This window comes from Peromyscus californicus, unplaced genomic scaffold (assembly GCF_007827085.1).
Source record: "Peromyscus californicus insignis strain IS unplaced genomic scaffold, ASM782708v3 Scaffold_22__1_contigs__length_63687245, whole genome shotgun sequence".
Lineage (NCBI taxonomy): Eukaryota > Metazoa > Chordata > Mammalia > Rodentia > Cricetidae > Peromyscus > Peromyscus californicus.
The window spans coordinates 18,515,084-18,528,966 of NW_026294525.1; the positions used below are offsets into that span (position 1 = coordinate 18,515,084).

General features: G+C 40.9%; 1 protein-coding gene across 1 annotated transcript in view; it reads right to left on the reverse strand.

Annotated features, from left to right (window-relative positions):
- Positions 1 to 216: 216 nt before the first annotated feature.
- Samd5 (sterile alpha motif domain containing 5) overlaps positions 217 to 13,883 on the reverse strand; it is a 203,522-nt gene continuing 189,855 nt past the window's right edge. The window contains exon 2 of the mRNA XM_052751003.1: positions 217 to 528. Within this exon, the coding sequence (XP_052606963.1) occupies positions 364 to 528 (165 nt within the window). The 3' untranslated portion in view covers positions 217 to 363. The remainder of the gene's footprint in view (positions 529 to 13,883) is intronic.

Genomic DNA, 13,883 nt, shown 5'->3' on the forward strand with positions numbered 1-13,883 from the left:
GGTGGTTCTAGATTCTGTCAAATTGAGAATTAACTTTAACTTTCAAGTACATGAAGATTCTACATTTATAAGTATCTGGATAATATGGGTGCCATATGGAATCTGTATATGCATCCTACAGTATGGGAATGGCTGGGTGGGAGAATTCTGTTTGTGAACACTCTACTCTCTTCCAGCTAAAAGACACATAGAATTCTACTTCAGATCCAGGCCACCTTGGTTTCCACCATCAAACTATATCTTTATTTTAGAATGTTAGCTCTACAGATATTCACTGAAACAGGCAACCTAAATTTAACATTGTCCTAAAAGGAAGAACTGGGTTGCTTGTTTTTTTGGATGGCTGTAATACAAACATCACCTTCAGCATTCCAGCAAAATAACACAAGAGGAAACAAAATATTCCAGAGAAGTGTCGCCCCATCTTCTCATTGTCACCATGCCATAGCATGGCATTGAGATGATGAAAGTCACAGCTCCAATAGACAGTGTGCAGACCACTTCTTGAAGGGAGCCACATAATAATACCTGGAGCGTAAAAAGAGAAGATGAAGTTTAATTAAGTGTTGCTGCTGAAGTCATATTGAAAAATCACAATGAAAGGAGAGAATAGGAAGAGCAGCTCCCCCAAGAATGGGGAGAACGTGCCGCCAACTATAAAATGATGACTTTAAAATTACGTTATTCGTTAAAAATAGGATGTATGCTGAGCATGATAATATATATGCAACCCATAACATTTTAACAGGATGCAGTACCTATATAGATGTGTTCCAAGGCTAACCTTCTGGGAAATCAACTTTCTTTTTTTTTTAATATTGATTGAATTATTTGTCTTTTAAAAAAATTATAGTATTTGTATAGAAGAGTTCAAAATTCATAAGGATCTGGCATATATTTTAAAGTTAGTAAATTGAAAGACCTTTAAATACATCTAGCTTTAAATCCATTAGCAATATAAAAGTAAGGGAGTTGAAGGGCAGGTTGCAGATTAAAATTTGCATATTCAGTGAGGATAGCATGAATTAAGAAAGAAAATGAGATATGAGGGGAAAACCTAGTTTTAAACCTAAATACTAAGACACATGCCTAAAGTTTAGGTTTTTAAATACAATATTCTTGGGCTTACTTTGGCCAGAATAAGAAAATTTCAGTTTCCTGGCTGAAAGGGACTTACAAGCTATTCTTAAGACGTGGGTGCTAAGACATGGCATATCACTATCCCATCGGTGTCTACATTGGTCCCTCTGCTGTTGTGCTCACCATGCCAGGTCCTGTCTCTTTGGAGTGTCTCTGAACTCAGTAGCTGTCCAATGAATGCAAACTGTGTAGATTCTATCACCGTGGAAACAGGACGTTTCCCCCTCACTGACCACATTTCAGATACTCAGATCAAGTTCAGAAGGTGATATTGTGTTGATACCACCTGTCAATATTTAAATGAGTGAAGTAAAGCATGTCAGTGACTATCCCTTGCTTAGCACTCACAATTATATTAATAGTAGCAAGCACTTCATATATAACATGTACGATGCATCAAACCTTGTTCTCATCAGCAACTTGCGCCAACTCTTCCTACAACCCTGCATGAAAGTGACAGAAGTGGAGTCCTCATCTATTGATGTGCTGATGAAGAAAGCAAGATGCTGGGGTACTACACAGTTTCTCAGTGTCTCTCTGCTTCTAGGTGGCACTGCCTGGATTTGAAAGGAAATACTCCTTCCAGGGTCTAATTAAGAGAATGGGGTGCCAATTTTGTAACAGAAATTTCGTAAACTGACCTCAAACCTCACAGCCACCCATCTGTTAAAACACAGCAATCACAATTTTAAAGAAGAGGGAATCAGTTTTAAAATGAGGCACTGTGGTGGTTGGAAGGAAAATGGCCCCCATAGCACTATTAGGAGGTGTGACTTGCTGCAGTAGGTGTGGCCTTGTTGGAGGAAGTATGTCACTGTTGGGGTGGGCTTTGAGGTCTCCTATGCTCAAGCTACATCCAGTACCACAGTTCACTTCCTGTTGCCTGCTGATCAAGAGGTAGAACTCTCAGCTCCTTCTCCAGCACAATGTCTGCTTGCATGCCACCATGCTTCTTGCTGTGATGATAATGGACTAAATCTCTGGAACTATAAGCCAGTCCCAATTAAATGTTTTCCTTTATAAGAGTTACTGTGGTCATGGTATCTCTTTACAGCAATATAAAACCCTAATTAAAACAAGGCCCAAGGTTGTACTGAAAGGGAACAAGTGTTAAACCCAAGATACAAAGCTAGGCCTAGCTAAATCCAGTACCTGTACACTAGGACATATAAGAACATAGGCAAATAGGGCAGAGAATTTCCAGTTAAAGGAAAGAATCTGTTACCTGATTTTCTAGAAAATACATCAGGTCTACAGTGGCAACCCAGTGGACCACCCTATAGATGATGATGCACTTTGAAAACCCAAGGAAGCTTTCCTTGAATGAAGAGTAATATCTCCCCCCAATGTTAAAATAGATTGTATATCTGATAGTTTTAAAGTTTTATGTATTGTGTAAGTTTTAATTGAACCAATGATGCTTCCATCAGTCACATTCAGCACTGAGTTTTGTGGAAACTTTAACAGCTCTACCTAGATTGCACAGCCACCACCCCCTCTAGACATTAGATGCATTCAAGGATCCTAGCTGAGCTCTCAGCTTCTGATGTCAGAGGACAGCGAACACTAATAGAAATCAAACATCACATCACGGAGGGGAGAAGTTATTTTTGATATCAATCAAAAGCTACAACACCACCAACAAAAGACCCTCTTCTCACATCCTGTGCCATTATACCAGCTGTCTTTGACAACTAAATATCAAGTAATCAAAACAAGTGTTAATTAGCACCAAGCGTTTACTATTCATTCAGACAGGCCATCATCTCTTAATTATCAGACCAATAACAGAGTATTGATCACAATTTGTCAACCTGGGAGTAATTGAAACCAGTGAAAGGAGAGTGGAATCTCTGGGTAAACAATAGGCTTTTGGTTCAGAAATGCTTATTCAGCTCTTCTATCCTACCCCTCCATCGATAAATGCTTTTCATACAATTGTCCCTCTTTCAACTGTGCTGCTTTCTTTTTTTTTTTTTCTTAAAGAAAATCATGTGATCTGGTAAGAACATATTAGGCACATATATCATTTTTGGCAGCCAATACCAAGCTGTGATGGAATTAAGAGAATTAATGCCTTGCAGAAGCACAGAGTAGGTACGTCTACCTACATGCCTTACCTTAGAATAATGCTAGTTAACTTTCATTTCTCATTTTTTTTTAAACCCAGTTACAGAAGGTCTATACTGAGATTCCTGGCTTTAATTATTCAGATAGTTGTGTTTGTCTTCTACATCTTAATATCCAAGGTGGAGACTCACAAAGTTGTTATCTTCACAAGGAGAAGCAAAAACCCATTATTGCTGTTGCCTGATTGCCTTCATCACCGTAAGGCAGCAGTTCTCACTCTTCCTAATGCTGCGACCCTTTAATGCAGTCCCTGATGTTGTGGTGACCCCCAACCATACAATTATTTTCATTGCTATTCATAACTATAATTTTGCTACTGTTATGAACCATAATGTCAATATCTGATATGTAGGATATCTGATATGTGACCCCTGTGAAAGGGTCATTCAGCCTCCAAAGGGGTCGTGACCCACAGGTTGAGAACCACCAAAGGAAAAACAAATCAGTTCTACTGGAATCTGAAATTTATTCCTTACTATGCCAGTCCTTCTTTAGTAATCATTTCTTCACAAACAAAATCTTCACAATAATTTTTGCAAAGAAAGATGTGATGTGTTAAAGAATACACTCAAAGGGTGAGAGTGTGGCTGAGATCTTAGGAAAAGAAACCCTCATTGTGGAGTCTACCACAGTTCTAGTTGTCCCATGTTTATCTCAGAACAAAAACAGCACCATTTTAGCCACAGTGCATGCTTAAGATGCCTAACTTTATCCTGATTTCAGACCCTCTCCATTCTAGATGGTGAAAACAAAGCACAAATAAGTTCAAATGTCAAGGAACCAGAGACTAACTTAATTCACTCAATTACCATTGTCCAAAGGAACCTTCCCTGCCCCTGACACTTCAGGGAAGTGTTCTAACTGTGCAAAATCTTAACAGCTCACCTGAGGACTGGTGCTCAAAAAGCTTTTCCATAATAACTATTTGTGCCTATTTTCTGCCTGAAGAATTTCCATAATTTCAAATCCTAGAAAAACATGACTCCTAATGGCAGTGTTGACATAACAGGACCTCTAGTGAGCCTTGCATAAAGGAAGAGCACACAGTCATTACTGTAATTCTCAGACTCCTACCTGGAGACCTGGCTGGCTAAGTGGATTAGCCTTTGACTTACCACCCCAGAGACTGTTCTTGGATTCAAGTCCTGACTGCAGTGACTGAAAAATCATTCTGACCACTGATGTGCAAAAGGCCAAGGTGAAGTGAGAATGGTGGTCTCGGGCCAGTTATTACAGCGCTGTATTCCCCAGTCCCCATAGCAGAGCAAATGCATACACTTTGCCCAGGACTCACACAAAACCCATGGTTCTAGGCAAAGGTAACAAGACAAAAACTAATATTGGTGATTTAAGAATTGCACATATACATCGCCCAAGTAAAACAGTACTAGGGAGATGTCCCAGTGAGGAAAGTGCTTACTGTGCAGGCATGGGGACCTGCTTTGAGATCTCCAGCACCCACAAGATAGACAGGTGTAGAGGCACATGTATGTACCCCCAGAGTCGGGGTAAGGGAGAGAGACGGGCAGATCCCAATATCCTGTGGGCTAGTCAGTCTAGCCAAAACGTCTGTCTCCAGGTTTATTGACAGACAGACCCTGTCTCAAAATTATAAGAGACTGAGCAATAGGGGAACACAGCTGATGTAGGCCTCTGACCTCCACATACCTATACATGTGCATCCTCACTCACACACACACACACACACACACACACACACACACACACACACACACGCACACACGAGAGAGAGAGAGAGAGAGAGAGAGAGAGAGAGAGAGAGAGAGAGAGAGAGAGAGAGAGAGAGAGAGTCAGTCCTTGATTGTTTAATTCCTGACTTCCTTTTAACCTCTATGGTATAATAAATTAATACCTTTGTCATAGTGAACTTAACCCAAGAAAAGTATAAATGTGCTAAAGTTTTTAAACACACAATGTTTTCATTTCTGAATAGGATCTGAGTACAAAGGAAACAAAACCTAGAAATGTTTGAATAGAAATAGCCTCTTAGATCTAGCCACAAACGAGAAGTAACCAGCCAACATCTAAAGAAATGCACACATGCACCCAGGAACACTATGGCCCTCCTTAATAAATGAAAGAGTTAACAGGGCTAGTGGGTTTCAAGAAAACCACCATTCAATTACAAATTACAGTCAGCTCTGAGTTTCATTTAAAGTGAATAATTCATTTGTACCTTAAATTTCAACTGTATATCTGATTTAAAACACTGCCTCCAATAACAGGTGCAAATCCATATAAATGACTTCGCTGATTCTGTGGAGGAAGGCTGATTGCAAGCAGAGAGGAAGGGAAAGATATTTTGCGTTTTATGTCAGAGCCGGAGCTCTCTTAGCAGGATTCCCCAAACAAATACCTTTGCAAAAAATATTATGATACTGGGAAAAACAAGATCTATTCTGCTAGAAATAAATCTGAAATAATACCATATTCATTTCTCATAGTGAGTTAGATACAATACCCCAGTCTCATCATTTGAAACTATGTAAGGAGCCAAGCTCTCACCTTAACAGAATTCTACAGGTTGCTTTCTGAGAAAATTCAGGCTTCATATAAAGGGGCAGCAACTTAAGAACCACCGCCACTTTCTGGGGATGGTATTACTCACTCCCCTATTTCAACTGCCTTATTTGATTTAATTTGATTAGAGAAGTATTAATGAACTGGAAACACTAACTCACAGCAATCACGCATGAGAAAATTTGCCCAACTGGCTGGCAAGGCCTGTGCATGGGGCAGACTTTCAAGACTGTTCCCTTTAAGATGTCTGATTAAGCGACTATGATTGCAATCACTAATAACTCAAGGGTCACAGGACTCCTCAGAGGAGCTGGGGAGCTCAATTACACAGCAAAATTAGGGACACCAGCTGATGGTCCCACTCCTCTTTACAACACACTGCCTGCCAATAATTGCTTTTCATCAGTTCTCTATTTAATAGTAATATTATATGATTTTGCATTTTCATTTGGAAAAAAAAATCTCTTTTGTCCACAAGGCATTTGGCTGTATGAGTTTTCACATCACTGAAAGTCTTGTTGTCTAGCTCCCAAACCTTAGAACTCAAAAAGAAATGAAACACCCCGGCAGATGTTCTCTTTGTAGTTACATGTTTAAGTTCAGGGTCACAGGTCTGGCTTGTTATCACGCTACCCTTTAGAAGAGGATTCACAGAAAATGAACCAATGAGAGCAAGGCCTTCTCTGTTCTTCTGATTGTTACACTGCTGGAGCTCTGATGAGAAAGAAAGAAAGAAAGAAAGAAAGAAAGAAAGAAAGAAAGAAAGAAAGAAAGAAAGAAAGAAAGAAAGAAAGAAAGAAAGAAAGAAGGAAAGAAGGAAAGAAGGAAAGAAAGAAAGAAAAAAGGGGAAGAAGGGAGGGGAAAAGAGAGTGAAAGGAGGAAGGGAAGGAGAGGGGAACAGAGGGAAAGAAGGAAGAAAGGAAAGAGGAAATAAAAAAGTACCTTAGCAATATATATACCAATAAACCTTTTTGCAATAGTTAGAGATGAGAAAGAAAACAGAAGTTTCAATTTTGTGTTATTTACCAGGCAACCAATGAAGACAGAGTTCAGGATGGCAGAGGAAATGGAATGAAGAAGAACGGAAATAAGTTCCCCAAGATTCCTACAGCCCATTTTGCATCATTGTTTCCCTAAGCACTAAAAAAGAAAAAGGAGGCTTGTGTTTTCTATCCCAACTGCTCAGGAGCATTCTTCTCTGGGTCAGTAGAAGGACCACAGTAGCGTGTTTGTAAATATGAAGCTTCTGAAACCATCACCGTTCCAAGCTCTCCTGACTCACCAATGACATTCACTTTCCAGTGGCTTTTTTTTTTTTATCATAAAAGCATGACATAAAATAGAGATCGACATGGGGAGACTGCAGAGTTTGGATGCTGGAGCTTTAGGTATGAATCCTGCTTGTAAGCTACGTGATGAACAGTAAACTATTCTTTTTTGTACCTCAGTTTATGAATCTGTAAAATGGTGAAATGGATGTCCTTTGCAGAGTAGGAAGAGTCCTGGGGATGCTTAAAAGAGCCATGCCCACCATAGACTAGACACTTGCTTGCTATTTATCCCTTGAGATTGTTGTTGCCTTTCTATACAGATGGCACCCATACACAGCCAAAGGCAACCTGAGCTCACCAAATAAAACTCCCAAATAATAAACCCTGTTCCGTCTTCTCCCCATTTGCTATAAAATGAGTTGGCAATGTAACATATACATATTCACTGCCCCCCCCCCTTAAATCCAACTTATTTTTCATCTATTTCAATTAGTTCTGCAACCATCTTCATTAAAACTCAAACTCACCAGGCCCCACACATTGCTGGCACCAGGATGAATTCAGAGCTCACAGGTCATTGATATGACAATACATGTGAGTTCCTCTGCCTTCCTTAAACCCCCTGTCTGCCCTTTGGCAGGTGGCCGTGTTCATTATCACTGCTTTCTTCAGTCAGCTCTTTCCTTAGGTCTATCTCCCTTGACACTGGAATATCTGGAAGCTCAGTTCTTACGTCTCCTCTCTTTCCTGTCTCTCTGTGTCCTCTGGAATTCTGTCCTGTCTCATAGGTTAGCCTATCATTCACATAAAGGCAATGTCTTTGATGGCTTCCCTGTTCTTCAAAGCTAAGCTAGCTAATGCAGCATGCCTGAAACCAACTCCTCCTACACGGAAGCCTTGGAAACCATTTCTTTATGCAGTGGTTCAGGCATAATCCTCAGAGCATCCTGATTTCTACCACTTTGCCCCACCTTAAAAACCTATCCAGAATCCAAGCACCCACAACCTGTGTTACTGGAGGAAGCAATTTCTGGTTCTTAGGCTATTGCAGGAGGCCCCTGCTGTTCTCTCTACTTTCAGCCTTGTCCCAAGTACATCAGGCATGCAAAAGAGTCTCATGCTTGGAATCCTCTTGCAGGTATGTTCAACCTTTTACTACTGTAACAAGACACTCAACGAGACTAGTGTCTTATAAACAGTACATGGACAGAAGGGCATGTGGGGACAGGGAGAATGGGATGCCATATGCAAAGGAGAGAGGACTCCGAAGAAAGATGACATCCTGGCATCTTCCATGCAGGCTAGCAGCCACTAGGACTGTGAGAAAATAAACAGCAGTAGTCCAGTCCACACAATCTACAAAGCTATGCCTAAGGGGCACACAATTTAATAATAGTAATAATATAATAATAATAATAAAATACTAAAGAAGAAAACACAGACCCACATGGTGTTTCAAGTAAGTTTATTGTTTTGTGTTGGACCACATCCACAGCTGTCTTGGGCTGCATGAGGTCTGTGAGTCATGTGCAGAACAATCATCCTCCTCGAGAGAAAAAGTCAAAGCCCTTGGCATGAGTTAGAGAGCCTATCTTGACATACTCTTCTCTCTGTCTTACCCACTCTGTCCTGGTCAGGATGGCTTCCTTGCTATTCCTTGAACACGGCAGGCTCCTCACAACTGACGACTTGCTGCTGCCCCTGTTTGGAAGGCTGGCTGCCCAACTGCCCACATGGTTCAGTTTCGCTTCCTAGATCTTCCCATGCAGTCTCTGTCTGGTGTCTTTTCTACGGCTGAACTCCCTGCACTTTGCCACCCTGCCTCCTTTTATTCCTCAACATAATCGCCACATAAAACACAGTCCACTTTATTATTGTGTTTACTCTGCGCTTCCCAGTTAGACTCCAGGAAAAGCAGAACTGAACGTATTTTGTTCAACATTGAATCTCCTGTACCCTGATCAATTCCTGGCTCATGGAGGGCAGCCCATAAATGAGTGTGAAATGGAAAACTTCTCTACTAGAACACTTTTTAACAGAATATTTATTCAGGTCAGTTTTTAGTAGGCAGTAATAAAATCATAGAGGAAAATTTGGTCCTTGATATGAACTGACTTACATCTTCCACAAACTCAAATGCTGAAGTTCTAACTGCCTCTGTAACTGTATTTGTAGGTGGGCCTTTAAAGAAACAGTTAAGGTTAAATGATATATCACGTAAGTATCCTTAACCCCAAAAGACTGGTGTCTCTTAGGGAGAGGGCCACAGAAAAGGTCCTGTGGGACACAGAGAATAGGATACCATGTACAGCCAAAGAGGCCTCAGGAGGAACAGGACCCCCTGCCCGCCACACACACACACACACAATGCGACTTTAGCATAGCCACCAGGACTGTGAGAAAATAAATGACAATGGTCCGGTCACCCCTGTCCCTGATGTGCTATTAGCACAACTCTAGCAGACCGTTACAGCCTTCTGTGTTTATTATTTTAAGGGACACCTCTTTGTACTTATTTTTAAACAAGACACAGGTACAGTGCACCACACCAAACGGAACACTATCCCATCCCTCCAAACGAATGTGCATTTCATTTTTTCTGCACACAGGATGACTGACTAGTTATCCTTGGTTTTGTGATAATAGTCCGGTTGCTACGCACACTCAGAATTATTAACTCCTTCGTGGTTCAAATGATGCTAAACTAACTCCACCATTTAATTATCATGCACTGAGTAGAATATCAGTATGAAGAAGCAGCTCTCTGCTCTCCTGGTTAGCTCTCCATTGATGCAGCTCAGAGAGAAACACTCAGGGAAATGCTAGGTTCTTCCACTTACCAGTTCCCATTTTCTGAATTAGTTCCCTGTCACACATTAGGATGGGATCAATTAGTGGCTGGTGTTGTTTTAATTACTACCTATTCTCTTCAAGTTTCTTCCTAATGATTTGAATATGGGAACACAGATGACTCCTTCATTAGTTGAGGCAGCCAAAAGTGGATACATGTACACACACACAAACACACACACACACACACACACACACACACACACACACACTCCCTTCTGAATTCTAGAAATGCCTCTCTGTCCTTATGTAAAAGGACAGCTGGAGACAGATGACCTTAGTTTGAGACTACAGAGTCTAAGTACAATGATATAGAGAGAGAAGAAGGTAGTTTAGAAAAATTAATTGTGAATGTCACGTGAGAAAATAGCAGCGCTCTCATGTAGCGGTCACAGGGAGTCATGTGTTGACTAAGCACCCCACCCATCTCTCGGCATCCTTGATACAACAACACAGGGTTGGAACCCAACTTTCCCCACTTAGATGAGGGTTCCTAGGTGAGCAGCAGGTAAGATATGTGCTCAGAGAAACACAGCTTTGCCCAGAATATTGCCAAGATTCAATTTCAATATGCAAGACCAGTAATGCCTATACCACATGCAAGTAGGCAGAATGGATGGATGACGTTCAGGGGCCAAGGAAACCAGTCAGGTCCCACAGCTTTGTCTGATATGGCTTGCTGCTATCCATGAGCTGCAGATTAAACCAAGACCGCCCCACCACCACCAAAACAAAAGGAGTCTAAAATTATTTTTGCTGGGTTATTCTAAGGAATGAAATAATAAGTGCAAATTGGATATGAAATGGGAGGTACAGAGGAAACACATAAACTGGGCAATTATATGACTATAGTTTATCTGCTATTCCTTTGTTAGTCCATGTAAGAGATGCCTGCTACACAGGAAATAGAGGGGAAAGCCAGGAAGAAACAGGAGTAGGTGGTGTTTAAGAGACAGAAGGGGTTTATTTCTGATTTTTTCTTTTGTGAAAAGTGTTTTTGAAACAGTATCTACACTCTATTTTTTTTATTTCTTATAGTTTTGGGCAAATGTTTTTTTTTCTCCTGTACGTGTAGTGAAGTTGTAAATCTTACACATAAAATATATTAATATGCAGAAAAAAGAGGGCCTTTAAGTTATCTGCAGCCGATGCATTTTCCTCTCTAGCTCTACTCTGTGAGTTAATAGTGTAAGATGTTTTACATCCTTACCCAACTGAAGGCTTAGTCTGATTACATTTCAGGTAATACTGAGTCTCTCAACGAAAACTCACAAGAAACTAACTATGGTCTTTCACAACATTTTCTCCTTCTGCTCTTTCTTCTCACTAAGTCAGCATCAGGTGTGTGTTTCTAGTCAGAATAAAAGACACTGAAGACCCAGGAGACAGTAAGGCCTCCCTCCCTCTCCTCCCATATCCAGTTCTGTGCAGGGACCACAGAGATGGCTGCTCCTCACTCCCAGACATCTGGAGATGGATTTATTCTTCCGAGCTCTCTACCTGGTTTAGTTCTCCTTTATATATTGGGTTATGGGGTATCATACCAGTTTAAAACCTCCACTGAGCCTTTGAAGCCAGAAGAGAACCAGTGACCTCTCCACCAGCCGGCTAATACTGCATCCCTTATTAAATTCTCCACACATACAGCCACTGTGCACTGCACAAGCTCCATTTAAAACCATGCTAAACTTTTCTGTGCGGTTTATCATGAAGCCTTGGCAATGATTTATCAATGGGACAGAGAAGAGCTAAACTTTAGATAGAAAACTAAATAGACTGAGGTCAAGTTTATCTATTAGTAAAACTATGGCGGGTTTGGAAGGCTCTGATAGTAGTTGTGTATATATAACAAGATGTTCTGGGAGGAACTTAGATTTAGCTAGCTCTTTTCTTGAAGCAGGACTATATATGCATGTTTGTCTGAAATTAGCAATAAACATTAAATCATCGAACTCTCAGATTTGGGTCTGACATTTATAGGATATGGGAAGTCTTTAAGAAACGCTTTATTTCTAAGTCAATATCTTGCTTGGTAGTTTCATCTTTTGAAGATGAAAATTGATTTTTCTCAGCACTGCAAATAGCCTCATCCCCTCCCCCATTGCTGCGAAGAGCCAGGCATACAGAGAGGACAATTTGTGGAGCCTAGACCATGACTGCAGCACCCACACGCCATTCCAGCGTGGCCCATCTTCTCAGAAGAGGAGGATTAAGTGACTCTCTCAATGTTGCACATTTAGCAGGCATTTTCTGTTCTTTATTAGTGACAAAAAATGAGAGTTCAATAGTATTCTTGTTGTCAGCCATCATAAGTATTCACCTCAATTTTATTTCAGGTAATGGTACAAAGGATTGGCTCAGATGCGTCTTCAAAAAAACCCCGTAAGGGGATTCATGTCCAGGTCTTTTCTCCACAAGGATAGGATTAATCACTGATTAAGGCTTGAAGTACTCTGCATTTAATGAATCCTGAAAAATAAACCAAGACAATCTAAAGCACTTTGACTAACCATCCCATTCTCATTGAAGAAACTGTGGAGACATTTAAGAAAATGGTTCAAGTACATGAAGAGGTAGATACAACCTTCAAAGGCCCTAGTGACTTCCTTTCTCTACTCGGGTACTGTCTCAAAGGGTCTCCAGCCTTCCAAACAGCACCAGAAATGTTCCAAACATAAGCCTGCGGGGACATTTCAGTCTCAAACCATCACAGATACAGAGAGACAAATAGTTCTTCTATTGACGGCTCTCCTTGGGAAAAGAAAGAAGCATCCATTTTATGATTTTTAAAAAGATGACTTTTATTTTTAACTTGTTTGAATGTTTGTGTCTATGGATGAAATGTCACATGTGTGAGTTCCCACAGAGGCCAGAGAGGACATCCGATCCTCTAGAGCAGGAGTTACAGGTGGTTGTTAGCTACCCAACAAGGGTGCTGGGAACTTAGATCTTCTCAAAATGGAGCAAGCACGTTCACCACTGAACTGTGTCTTCAGCACCAATTTCATCGTTCTTAAAGACTATGCAAAAAATAAATAAATAAATAAAAAACAAACAAAAAAACCAACCAACCAACCAAACAAACAAACAAACAAAAAAGACTATGCATGTGCTAGCATGACAGTTTGGAACAATGTGGAGCTCCAGGCATGAATAAGACACACACTTAGTTATAGTATAATTATGCTCAAGATTGAAATAAGAGAAAAACACAGAGCCATGGCACACTGCTGGGTCAAGTGATGGACTTCCAGTTGGGGACAACACTGAAGAGCTTCCACCTTCCCAGAGGCTCCCTTACTTAGAGGAGAAGACATAAGCTACTTAGGAGAAATTAGAAAATTTTCTCATCATATGGCAGACTGAAAAAGCCTACGGTTATGAGGGAAGGGTAGAAACAAAGGCCCTTTGTCCTGGGCAGAGGGACAAGGAAACTCTCATGAGCCCCAAATCCTGCAAAGAGACCAAGAACACATATGGCATTGCTTGAAAGAGGAATGGAAGAGGCTGGAGATGCTTGTCTGCTCAAAATTGACTGGCAATGTCAAGGGAAGGAAGAAAAGAACGAAGATGTTGAAACGCCCTACCTGCTGGGGGCTGGAGAGACTGCTCAGTGGTTGAGAGCACTGGCTGCTCTTCCAGAGGACAGGCTCTATTTTCCCAAGCACCCACATGGCAGCTCACAATGTCAGTACCTCCAGCTCCAGGGAATCCAACACCTTCTTCTGGCCCTTGCAGGTACCAGGCACACATGTGGTGGACAGACATGCATAAAGACAAAAAACACTCATATTTATCAAATAATAAATCATTTTTAAAAAGAAAAGAAAACCCCTACTTGCAAAGCCCATGTTTGTAGGACCTGCCGAAGACTACAGATGGACCACGAGAACTGAGGAACTCTGTCCGCTGCAGTGGCCAGCTCTTACGGTTTGAATATGAAACCATATG